This window comes from Cydia amplana, chromosome 27 (assembly GCF_948474715.1).
Source record: "Cydia amplana chromosome 27, ilCydAmpl1.1, whole genome shotgun sequence".
In the NCBI taxonomy this organism is placed as follows: Eukaryota; Metazoa; Arthropoda; class Insecta; order Lepidoptera; family Tortricidae; genus Cydia; species Cydia amplana.
The window spans coordinates 5,545,973-5,559,447 of NC_086095.1; the positions used below are offsets into that span (position 1 = coordinate 5,545,973).

Here is a 13,475-nt window from a genome sequence, read left to right on the forward strand (position 1 = left end):
CGTCTCGCTAACGGAAGCGGCTCCTAAACTAGTGCAATAAGGACAAGGCGAAAAATCCTGCGTAAAAATCTCAAAAATCGAGGTTTCGTACTCGACTGTTTCCTCCTCCAAAACTTAACCAATCGTAACCAAATTTGGAAATCTAAATGATTATGAAATTATCTATGTCGCACCGTTTTGCTTTTTTGGCTAATTCATATCAGTTTTGAATACCACGCCTCTCATTGCGGCATAGTCAATTAGGCCATTTTGGCCATTTTTGAAGGGCTCTAGCGCCTTAAAAATCAAAAATATCAAGATATTGACAATATTAATCTATGTTCAAAAAATCATTGCTCTAGCTTCAAAACCCACGGAGGAAACAGTCGAGTACGTTTGTATGGAGAAATGACCACTCCTGTTGGCTCTCAATTAGTTGTATAATATTAAGAATGATTATTGAATAAATATTTCTCCGTTCGTAACCGGTTACGAAAAAAGAACTTTTTTCGAAACTAAACGGACAATTGTCGCCTGACATTGACAATACATTGCTTGTTCAAGTAAACAATGACGTTATATACCGTCGTTACTAAGCAATTTAGAAATGTACAGAAAATTATCACTGTCCCGGGCCCGTTTCTCAAAAGCTAGTAACTTGTAAGACAAGTGGAAGTCCCTTTCTAACAAAAGCTGTCAAAAAGTGACTTCCGCTTGTATTACAAGTTACAAGCTTTCGAGAAACAGGCCCCAGGTCTTAATTTTCAAGTTAGTGAAATAGGTCCCAGATATATATCTCGCAAAACCCAGAACGTTAAAAAACTGATTATATCTTGTCTAGATTTCCAATCTGTCCATTCTACCAATCTTTGTGTACAGACTGACTGACTATCTAGAATTCTGGACCTTGTCTTTGCAATGGGTAAGTTTATTAGGTGTACAATTTCTCAGTTATAACTGACCAGGTGTACGAAAAGTCAGTTAAAACTGACCAACTCGACTTTAGTGTCAGACTCAGCCAACTCTGCATGAGATTTGCAATTACAAAGAATGGTCATGTCAAATTTCTACAGGTGTAGTGCATAATTGTTTTCAACCGTATTTTCTCGGAAACGGTCATATTTGCCATGCTATTTCAATCAACCTCAGTATAATAAACTTTTTTTTTTTTTATATGATATTTGATATAGATGTCATATATTAAAGAAAAATTGACGAAGCCCTCCAGTGGTGAAGGTCGGATTCGAACCGGCGTCTTTAGCAATCCGGGCTAACGCCTTGAACCCCTCGGCCACCCCGCCACGGTGGAACCCGGCCCAATTTCTCGACTATATGCCATCTTACTAAGACTACGCGTCTTTGACACACTCTAAGTGTAAGGCCTGTGTGGACGCTCTTGTTGTGCGTGCAGCGGGGCGGCGTGCGGCGTGCATGTTAAACAAATGCGCACGTATAGGAGCGGCCTTAGTGCACGCTGCTCACATCACGCGCGAGCACACAGCCACGCTGCACGCGTCGCCGAGCGAGCGTCCACTCACGCCTTACACTAAGGGCAAGCAACACGCGATTGCACCTCCTATACGAATTGCTTACGGAATTACGAAATAGCGAGAGAGACTGGTACCTTAGTATTTTTTGTACCGAGACTGACTGAAATAGTAAGATACGTTCGTACGTTTGTGTGAAAATACGATGGAAAATAATTATACACTACATCTGTATGAAAATATGACGTCTATGAAGACACTTCCTCGCATTCTGTTCAAGTCTGTGCAGTCTCGGATGTATTACACAAAAATCGTAATTTCAATTATAACCGACACATTTTGAACCTAATACCTTTGCCCTAAGGTCGATAATCAGTGAACATGTAGTTCACACATGAAGTAGGTTAATAGAGCTCCCTCCCGCCCTCTAGCGGCTGCCGTATCATCTAATAGTCACCGCGAGAGCGAGCAAGAGGGTCGCAGGCGCGAGGCGCTGCGCCAGGCTGTTGTACTTGCTGCTCTGCTCGCACGTACCTGGAAGGAAAGAGACAGGGTGAGAATCTGTTTTCAATTCTGGAAATTGGGACTGAAACTGACGTTCAGAACGGGGAAGGAACCTGTCAAAATTACTAAATAACGGTTAAAAAGCTAAATTTGTATGGCAGGAAATAGTTTTTAGTTATTTTTTGGAAAATGACCGAATGTTTCGTATCGAATCGCTCTGAAATGAAAAAAGCCAACGTTTTCTAAAATACTATATTAGTATTTATATGTCATTAATGGGTTGGTACGTACCATTGAGTGTCAGATTGTAGGCCTTGTCCGGCGGTCCGGGCGACGCCGCGCGATCACACGAGTGCGACACGATGCTCAGAGACAGCGTGCCTCCATGGGTCTCTGTAACATAACATAACAATCAATCCATCATTATTATATTTATAGTATGTATTTTATAAATATGTGGTAGTTTATATATATTTTATTTATTTACGTAATTTATAAGTATAGTTTGCTTTTCTTAACTCACTCAATATATTTACTCTCTCTGCACCAATTGAAGGTATCTCTGTTTGGCCCTATGATTGACTGGTAGAGAATGCCATTTGGCATTAAGTCCGCCATTTGTACATTGTTGTATATATTTTGTGCAATAAAGTTTAAATAAATAAATAAACAATATTAAAATAGTGTTTAAAATTACATTACATAAGTTACTTTTGTTATCAGAGACAGAGAAATAAGTAGGTAAGCTTTATCCATTCATCACTTGTCACTTCATCAAAGTCGCTTCTCGCTGTCTGTCTGTCCCTATGTATGCTTAGATCTTTAAAACCACGCAACGGATTTTAATGCTGTTTTTTTAAATAGATAGAGTGATTCAAGAGGAAGGTTTATGTATAATTTGTTAACCCGTGCGAAGCCGGGGCGGGTCGCTAGTCAATAACAGATTGAAGATGAGTAAACAACTCAAAATTTGCATCAACTTTGCTATTCTTGTGGATAAAATACAACTTTTTCATCAGTTTTAAAAGGATAAAGAGAGCCTTTAGATCTGGTGTGGTGAAAAGAAGATTGACTTACTTAATGGTGAAGATAATTAAAGCAGTTTGTATTCTAGACTTTTTTTCCTATGCTAGTTATCTACGTAATCTACATACCGTTGTTATTGTGGTGCTCGTACACGATACAGACTGTGCGCAGGCGCGTACTGCGCGGCTGCGCTGGGGCCGCTACCACGTAGCCGGTGCCGCCGGACTGCCAGCTGCCGTAGCAGGTATACACTAAAAAAAAAATATTTCACTTTTGAATCTCATACTCAAAAGTTAGATACAATATCTATCCACTGACAATCCAACCTCTAGACTGAGCTTAGGCCAATTCTTTCATGAAACCGATGCTGCCAAAAATACGGGGGTGCGGGGGGACGAGGTGAGCGAATCCCGTGCCGTGATTGGTCCGTTCAAAGACACGGACCAATCACGGCACGGGATTGACTCGAAGATGGAGTAACGCTACCGTATGTGTGGCAGAGGGGGTAGCGCGACTATGCTATGTCTAGAGGTTGGATTGTCTGTGTATCTATCTAAGGGAATCTATGGGATCTAAGGGAATATTACGCGCAGCTCTGCGTAGGGGGCGCCACTACCAGAATTACTCACAATCTGAGGGTCTACCTCAAACGAGAGAGTCGAAATTTTATTTAATTACACAAACGGATCTACCGCGATATAATTTCATAATTTTCCTTTAATTCCGACTTTTCAGTTGCACCAGCTGTGGTCACGGAAAGACTGACGTCCCAACAAATGTCAACGGAGATATAAATAAAACACCACTAAACGTTGTTGGGACGTCAGTCTTTCCGTGACCACAGCTGGTGCAACTCAGCTGCAACGTCAGAATTCAAGGTGAAAACAATGAAATTATATCGCGGTAGACCCGTTTGTGTAATTAAATATGTGTACAAAACCCGAGAAAGTGTTATAAGTCGAAATTATGTTATCTAACCTCTCTATATTCCAGCGATAAAGAGGACTGTCAAGTAGCGGTACAGATAGTTCCACTACCTTGCCGTTAGATGTCGACTACGAAAACACGGAAGTTATATCTCTTGTCATCTCTTGTTATATCTCTGTTATATCTGTTACATCTGTTTCTATTTTGTGTTTGTGCTCACGAATAAAATTATTTCTATTCTATTCTATTCTATTCTAAATAACTCGCATTTTGGTAAGAAAACTGATGTATGGAGACACTCCCTCTTTACTTAATATTTCTCTATGATTCTAGTTCGCCAACGCCGAGCTCACGGAGATCTGCCTCCACTGTCCCCCAACGATATTTAGCTGGCGTGATACCGCTCTGGAGCGAGCAAAGCGGCGTGCTCTTGTGTTGAAGGCACAACATAACAGAAGGTTTTTGTAAAACCCAACATAGCCAAATGTTTTAAATTATTTTTTCTACTCCCGTACTTTTATTTGTCATTTAAAGGGTCGTGCACACACCTTTAAAACCCTACCTTATAGTTGTCAAGACAAGTCTTTAGTCTATTCCCCAAAAAAGTATTTGTGCATACACGCAGTATCTTTTTGGTACTTTTACGATACTTCGTGTAATGACCACTTAAAAAATATTGAATGAAATACAGTGTTGTCAACCTTATTTTAAATGTCATCTCTGACAAATAAGTGAACCATAGACATGTTTTTTTTTAATTTCGTTCATTCATTCATTCTTTTCCCGCCCGTACCCTCCATTTTTGCTACAATTTTATTTCAAAGTAAGTGCTAGGTCGTAGAAAAAGTATTGTATGCAACGTTGTTTAACTGAGTCAAAAAATACTCGTGGCGTCTTTATTAACAATTTTCAGCTTCGCTTCAAATTGTTACTCACGCCACTCGCCTTTTTTGACCTCTCTTAAACAACGGTTGCATAAAATACTATTATGCTCTTTACGTAGGACTGAATCATGTATTTAAGGTAAGAACTTTTTGGCTTTCACGGGCCTATAATCCCGGTCTTTTGATAGGCTTGCCTGGGGATATAGATCCAACACGTAGAGGCCCTTTGGAGAGCTTTAATGTCATGTAGAACGCCTGCTGGGACCCGTTCACAGGTGCAACAATAGACACCCATGAACCGGTCGCAGCAGGCATTGGGACTATTGTAGAAAAAGTGAACAGTATACCGGTCTATGGATTGAAGTTTGGGTGGACAATGAGACTGGGTTATTGCAAAGATGGTAACAACTTCTTATTATTGACGACCGGTCTGGCCTAGTGGGTAGTGACCCTGCCTGCTAACCCGATGGTCCTGGGTTCGAATCCCGGTAAGGGCATTTATTTGTGTGATGAACACTTATATTTGTTCCGGAGTCATGGATGTTTTCTATGTATATAAGTATGTATTTATCTATATAAGTATGTATATCGTCGCGTAGCACCCATAGTACAAGCTTTGCTTAGTTTGGGGCTAGGTTGTAAGATGTCCCCCAATATTTATTTTATTTATTTATTATTAGATTGTCCCATTAAAAATGGAATAATTAACCAAAGAACGAAAAAGAACGGAATAATACCGGTATTTTTTGTATGAAGAAAAAACCGGTTCCGAGCCTTGGCCAAGACTCATTTTGGGTCATCGCGCCAGCCAAGTAAGTAGTAGTAAGTAGTAGTAGTATGATTCTAGTTAATATAAAGAAGAGGTCAAAAGTAGCTCGAAATGGTTCGTGTAATATTACACACGGTTGCTGCGTCGCCAGTTCCTTTTTCTTTGAACTTGGCTGGACACGCTACCGCGTGTCTAGATATACGTACCAGTACTGGGGCAAGCGGACTTGAACTCGATGCTGTCCTGAGCCGCGCCGCACCCTATACTCGCGCTGTCGTATACGCCGGGAACGCATTTTGGTTCAATTTCCGCGCTTTCAGTGTCTCCTGGAAAATTCAAGTTTTTCTGGTGCTTTATTTCATGCATGGTGTAAAATAATTTATTTTTCACCTCAGCAGCTCGAACAAGGGTACTTTGACTACTTTGCTACTTAAATACAGTGAGCAAAATCGCATTTTGCTCACTGAGAGAGACAAAATTAGCAAAATGCGATTTTGCTCACTGTTTTTAAATAGCAAAGTACCCTTGTTCGAGCTGCTGAGGTGAAAACTTAATTGTTGGTATATCTTAAGAAAACATGATTGAATAGAGGTAAGTGATGAAGAAGGAATACATTTTTCGGGTTCTCTAATATGTTCTCACTGCTGAGGTGAAAAGTTTTGTGAACTAGCCGAGATCAAAGTTATTTACATCTCGTGCGCTTTTGAGTCGCTTACTACGCTCAAGATTCTAAATTAGATTGAATCTAGTATAGAATCTTTCGCTTGCACGGGACTCAAAATAAGCACTCGAAGAAATATGAAACTTTGATCTCTTGTTGTACAAATAACTATTAAATAGACGGGGACAAATATAGTTTGTCAGAGTTAACCTTTTGGACGCCAATGACCGATATATCCGCACCGTAGGTTCAACGCCAAAGACCGATTAATCGGTCACATATTACAGAGCAACATATAGACCAACGTGCATACGCATAAAGTTCAATTTCAGTTATGACACTTGGCGTCAGCGCGACAGCTTTTGTGTTTGACACGGCGCCGAAAAGGTTAAGTAACTTTATTTTAAACACAGTCAAATACCCTATCCTAACTAGCTCACAGGAAATCAAATAAAATCAATAATCTAAATCAAAGTTTAATTAATTACACACACACGTACACTCTCACACAAACAATTTATGTATATTTGTATAGGTACAGTCGCACACATCTTGCAACCTATTCTTAGTTAGCCGTAGTGAAACAGACCGACCGGAAAGAAAAAAAAAATATACATATATGTTATACGTATATCTATATATATATATATATATATAGAAAGGGACCAGGCTGAAAATCAGCGCTGGATATATGCATGCCATATATCTAGCACAGGCTGAGACTGGTACCCATTGCCTATAACAATATGAAATTCAAATTAATGTTAGTTCCTATCTACTATGTTTAAGGTGTTTATTCTAATTGTAAGATTTCTAGTTGTAAGAATGTAAGATTTCTAGTTGTGGCAATAAACTGTTTTTTATCTTTATATTTTTTATCTATATATATGTACCACTCTGTAGACAATATACCACGTACCTATAGTCATCTGCTGTCGCCTCCGCCTGGAGTCCGCTAAAGAGCTGACCACGCTGTACCGGCCGAAGATGGGACACCGTTCAGGAGTTAAAGAGGTCGCTGTAACAGACAGACAAGAAACATCAATACGAATCGGAGCCCGCTTGAAGCAGTTTGCTGACGAATCGGATGCAGCGATAGAAATAGAAATACTTTATTTGGCGTAAAACATAAAACTTTACCTAATACTTAACTTATTCTAATATATTCTAACACCAAAATGGATGCCACTCAGCATATGCCGATGTCTAAAGGGGCCCACTGATTAACAGTCCGCCGGACGATATCGGCCTGTCAGTTAGAACAAAATTTTGACAGTTCCGAACAACTGACAGGCCGATTCCGTCCGGCGGACTGTTAATCAGTGGGTCCCTTTAAGGTTCTTAGCCATGGCATGGTTTAGGAGAGTTTTCTCGTATATTGTATTTTATTTATTATTTATTATTATTTATTATTTATAAAGCAGGCAGGCAGTTGAAATAACTGATAATGCCTGTATCCAGAGTCATCAACAGAGTTTTCCGTGCTGAGTAGAATTTGCGTTGTGCTTATCTAATTTGTCCTTGAACTCATTGACACTTTGGGCCGATACTACGTCTTCTGGGAGTTTGTTCCAAGCTTTGACCACTCTGTTGCTAAAGAAGTGTCTATGAGGATTATTGTAGGACCTGCGAGACACCAGCTTATACTGATGACCTTTCAGACGGTTTCAGTTTCAGTTTTCATTTATTTTGTTAAACATAGGTAACATGAAAGATGGTAGATACATTAATTTATACATTTGATCTCTATGTTTTACCCTCTATGCAGGTGTACAAAATTGTCTCGTGCGGTTATCAAATAAACGCATGCTTATGTCCAAAAAAACGGTTGTTATTATTGCGTTCTAGCATCTTATGGAAGTCTTTGAGATCATAGTGTTGGGTTATTTTCTCTTAGAAAGTACTTGCTGACAGAGACCAGCGACCAGAGATAAATATTTCCATATATTGTTTAAAGAGGACTCATCTACCAGTATGTCTGCATTTCTAGCACAAGAAAACAGTCCATCGCTACTCGCTTTATCGCCACTGGTGGGAAATTTGTATGGAAGGCACACGACATATTTGTTTATAGAAGAAATAATTTAATAGATTTTGAGTTATGTAGGTGTCAAATGTGGCTCCAAAATGGTTCGTGTAACGGCCGCCACGTCGCCAGTTATCTTCTTTTGAACTTGACTTGACACGTTGTCACGTGTCTAGATCTGCGCTTGAAAGGTTTGACTGATGATAGTGATGATCTCTCTTTCTTCCACTATTTAGGAAAGATTTTAATTGATAACTCCGATAGGCATCTAAAAAACATTACAAATTGGTGACCTATGAGGGGATAAAGAACGATTTTAGTCCGGAACAAGAACTTAGAACCAACATCCAGATGTTCGGAGTCCTGGAGACATACTGATGAGTGTGGATGGAGGGGTCGTGTGTGGGCTCATCCCAGGGGTTTGTGAAGACTTTACTCTCTACTTCTAGTCTAGTGAAGAGTAACAGAGACAGCACTAGTGCTCTTGCTCTAATCGCACTTGCTCCAGCACGTGGCGGTGCAACAGCACACGTTCCCGGATCCACTAGAACAGGAAGACTTGAAGACAAGAGGACTTACTGCTGAGTATGATGGAGGGGTCGTGTGTGGGCTCGTCCCAGGGGTTTGTGAAGACTCTACTCACTACTCCTAGTCTAGTCAAGAGTAACAGAGACAGCACTAGTGCTCTTGCTCTAATCGCACTTGCTCCAGCACGTGGCGGTGCAACACCATACGTTCCCGGATCCACTAGAACAGGAAGACTTGAAGACAAGAGGACTTACTGCTGAGTGTGATGGAGGGGTCGTGTGTGGGCTCGTCCCAGGGGTTTGTGAAGACTCTACTCTCTACTCCTAGTCTAGTGAAGAGTAACAGAGACAGCACTAGTGCTCTTGCTCTAATCGCATGTGGAACACCACATGTGCCCGGATTCGCTAGAACAGGAAGACTTACTGATGAGTGTGATGGAGTGGTCGTGTGTGGGCTCGGCGCAGGCGTTTGTGAAGAATCTACTTCTAGTTTAGTGAAGAGTAACAGAGACAGCACTAGTGCTCTTGCTCTAATCGCAGGTGGAACACCACACGTGCCCGCTAGAACAGGGAGACTTGAAGACAAGAGGACTTACTGATGAGCGTGATGGAGGGGTCGTGTGTGGGCTCGGCCCAGGGGTTTGTGAAGACTCTACTCTCTACTTCTAATCTACGATCTAATGAAGAGTAACAGAGACAGCACTAGTGCTATTGCTCTAATCACAGGTGGGACACCACACATGCCCGGATTCACTAGAACAGGAAGACTTGAAGACTAGAGGACTTACTGATGAGTGTGATGGAGGGGTCGTGTGCGGGCTCGGCGCAGGCGTCCTGCGCGGACTCCCACAGCGCGGAGCCCGAGCGCAGCTCCAGCACGTGCGTCGAGCGCCGGTGGAACACCAGGCACACGTGCCCGGACTCACTGGAACACGAGGAATAGAAACACAAGTCAAATACTGAGGTTGCTGGCTGGGAAATGAGGGTAAAGTAAATGGTGTGGTTTTTGGTCCTGTAAGATTTATTTCTGTCTAAATACGTACAAAACTTAAGAAACTAAAACCCGTTCTGAGCCATGCCGGGTCCAAAGATCCCAATCAAACTAGCAGCGTTACCCCTCTGTATAGCGATGGAGACCTGATTGATTTTAATTTTCAATTTAATGACAAAAACCTTATTCATACTAGAGAAAAAAATTAGAAGATATTGGGCATTTATGACTGGATTCGTGAACAAATCAATCTATTCTCATTATTTATCAAGTAACCCATCTACAGAAAATATCTTAACCGAATAATGATTAATATTAAGGTGCATAGTGTTATTAGGTTAAGTAGTAGATTAGTTTGTAATTTTATTGCAGTGCCCTTACAGGGTTGTGTTGTAACATAATAAAATATTCATAAGACCTTTTTTTACGCACAAAGCAATGATTAAATGAATGAATACTGAATACTGCATTAGAGTTATGTAGACGAGTTAATTAGACATAGCTATTTTTAATATATATCATGATATTATCCTCACCATCCCTTAGTGACGTGTGCTACAAGCTTTATATGCTTCTTTTCCTTCTGCTCCAAGATGGAGTGGCACACCAGCCGCTTCTCTTCTAACTGTCCATCCGCATTCGCTATCTGCAATATTTAATTGTTCATTTTAGCGTTTTTACTATTTCACACCTTTGTGTGTAACGGAAAATTCTCGGAAACATAAAAAAATTCATAAAAATTAAGAGTCTTTTTCAAATCGTTTCGATTTTGAAGAATGTAATGAAGGTGTAGATTTTAAGATATCCAAGGAACTTGCAGAAATTTTCGCAATTTTAGAAGCATACATTTGGTACCCACACCAGTACAGAATACAACACACACGATTTGGGCAAAAAAAAAACACAGCCAAAGAACCCGACACACAAGGTTCCTAAATTCTAACCAGGTGGCAATGAGATGTTCCTATAATACAACATATCTTTCCATTCCAAGTTTAGATGTACGAGTAAGACCTTGTTCTTTGCTTAAAAAAGGCGTACATCATGAAACTGTATGGTCGCCAACCGGTCATCAAGTCCAAATAAGGTAAAAGCGTATTGAGCGAAGTGTACCTTTAGCGTAGCATTCTTAGTTGTGAAGTGGTACTGGTGGGTGTGGTCCAAGCTGTACCATTTGTGGTGATCCACTATCCAACTTGGGAAGTGGCAGCGATTGTGCTCGTCGTCACCTGCAATAAATATTATTGTAGATAAGTTTTAGATCCAAAGTTAGTTCAAATCCTGAATAAATGTAATTTGGTATAAAATTTGGTATAAAATAAACAAATGCCTGATTGATAATTTCTTAGACAAGACTAAAAATATTTTCTCAAACTTGTAATATGTGACTTGTCGGAGGCATTTGACAGCGTTGATCATGAAAACGAAATGGTATGGAATAAAATATAGAATTGAATAAAGAAATTTTGCTTTTGATCTTGGATCGACATATCATTTTTATAAAACACAACGAGTAATCATCTCTCAAACTCAGTCTATGGTTGTGTTTGGAGTACCCCAGGGCAGTATTCTTAGTCCTAAATTTTTATTACAATATGAATTCTTTTGTAGCAGTTTAATGTTAAAAGGAACCGTTTAGTTTAAGAAGCATGTATTATTTCTACTCACTGTTAGTCAGCCTCATGGTTCGACTGCCGTCGGTCGGTGACGACAGTCCATTGCACGTTGCGTCTCCGGACTGGGCGATGTAGTACGTCATAGTTTTGTCACTGTGTTGGCCTTTATAGATGAAGCATCTGAAAAGAAAGAAATTAAAACTGTGTATTTATCATCATCAATTTATAATACTGCCGGACATTTGTCTCTCATAGCAAAATGCCTCCTTTGACTTCTTTTGGGATATCTATTTGAAATACTTTAAGAGAATGCACAGTAAGGATCTTCTTTCCTTTTTTTAAACGTTCGACGTCTTTTCTCTCATTTGATACAAAATTTCCAATGATGACATTTTATTTTTTACTTTTATTAGAAACTAGATGTGCCCTGTCTTGGACTTTAGTTGGCAAGTTATGATTTTTTATAGTGTATCTAAGTAGAGTCTGTGCGAAAGAGATGAGTCGTAGAATGTATTGGATTCCATACATTTCACGACTCTTCTCTTTCCGCACAAACTCTAGGTATTAAACAACGAAATTATCTTGGACCCTAAATGTCCTAACAATTGAAGTCCGTTAGTTCCTCTATAAAAACCATTAACCAAATGATATTCCCGTTATTACCTGTATGTGTCTTCGTCGGAGGCCAAAGCGTTCCGTCGCTGCACTTGCGATATCTTGCCCACCAAGTATCTCGTGGATCCTTCCTTCCACGTGGCTAGGCACACTAGCTCCTCCACTGTAACAAAAATTATCATCATTGTCAAGATTATTATTATGATTACCAGATACACCCTTTTCAACATCTAGCAAAAATTCGCTAGTGGTCAGGGCACCAACTGTGTCTAATGTCACCATTGTTTTAATCCCTCAACTCCTAAGAACTTCGAAATGTCAGGAACAGGATATACACTGGTGGCGTTATTCATAAACGGTTGCTAACTTAATCAGTTGATGATCGTCGTTTGTCCCTATCTATCGTTATGCCATAGAGAGGGACAAACGACAATCATCAGCTGATTAACTTAGCAGACGTTTATGAAAAAGGGGGTGGGAAGTTAAGTCAACCTTAATTCTTGAACTCCCAATAGCCCAATATCAACCTTCCTGCGTTCCAACAAGGTTCAAGATGACGCGAAGCACACGTTAGGTGTGGCGTTCAAAGGCTTAACAACGCGTTGAGAACTGCTGTAATAAGTTGTGAAATGTAATTTTATTTGATAAAACGACGTTTTTTGGCTTCCCAGTGCTTGTTGCATTTGATATAAAAAACCGGCCAAGTGCGAGTCGGACTCACGTTCCAAGGCTTCCGTACATTAAATTCGACTCACGTTTGACTGCACTTGTCTAATAGGCTTTCCTGTCATCTATTATTTTGTGTATTTTTTTTTAATTTCAGACCCAGTAGTTTCCGAGATAAAGGGGGGGGGGGGGATTGTCGGACAGACAGACAGACGTACGAGTGATCCTGTCAGGGTTCCGTTTTTTCCTTTTGAGGTACGGAACCCAAAAAAAGAAATTCAAGTCCCTTACCATTACTCTCAGTGGCCTGGACGTCCGGACACGCCATATACCGCAGCAGCAGCCTCGAGTCGTCCGTACACGACTCTGCTCGTGACGGCGGATTCGTGCAATCCCCGGCGCCTCTGTTAAAAGGGAATAGAGTTCAGATTAGCTTGTTTTAGACGCATGTGCCTGTGAATATCTACGGCACGGGAAGGCGGATTCGTGCAGTCACCAGTGCCTCTGTTGAAAGGGAACAGAGTTCAGAATTGCTTGTCTTAAACGCAGAATCCATACTGTGGTTCGCAGAGGCAATTGATTATGATGATCACGAAAACTTCATAAAATTATTATTCTATGGATTTAAAAAACTGTCTTGGTTCATAGATATTATCGTCATATAATTTTATTAAAATGGTGTGTTTGGAGTACCCCAAGGCTAAATTCTAGGTTCCACAGTGTTAACTAGCATGTTTTGATGATTAAAGTGTGAGAAACAATTATGGCATTGGGACTTGGATTGGTACTGGAATGGT

The 13,475-nt window shown here is 40.3% G+C and overlaps 1 protein-coding gene across 1 annotated transcript in view; it reads right to left on the reverse strand.

Moving 5' to 3' along the window:
* Window positions 1-1,854: 1,854 nt before the first annotated feature.
* LOC134660520 (uncharacterized) overlaps window positions 1,855-13,475 on the reverse strand; it is a 347,206-nt gene continuing 335,585 nt past the window's right edge. Inside the window, exons 6-16 of the mRNA XM_063516294.1 lie at window positions 12,970-13,082; window positions 12,061-12,175; window positions 11,450-11,577; window positions 10,895-11,010; window positions 10,318-10,427; window positions 9,579-9,715; window positions 7,157-7,255; window positions 5,783-5,902; window positions 3,125-3,247; window positions 2,262-2,363; window positions 1,855-2,000 (exon numbers count right to left, since the gene is read on the reverse strand). Coding sequence (XP_063372364.1) covers window positions 1,909-2,000; window positions 2,262-2,363; window positions 3,125-3,247; window positions 5,783-5,902; window positions 7,157-7,255; window positions 9,579-9,715; window positions 10,318-10,427; window positions 10,895-11,010; window positions 11,450-11,577; window positions 12,061-12,175; window positions 12,970-13,082 — 1,255 coding nt within the window. The 3' untranslated portion in view covers window positions 1,855-1,908. The remainder of the gene's footprint in view (window positions 2,001-2,261; window positions 2,364-3,124; window positions 3,248-5,782; window positions 5,903-7,156; window positions 7,256-9,578; window positions 9,716-10,317; window positions 10,428-10,894; window positions 11,011-11,449; window positions 11,578-12,060; window positions 12,176-12,969; window positions 13,083-13,475) is intronic.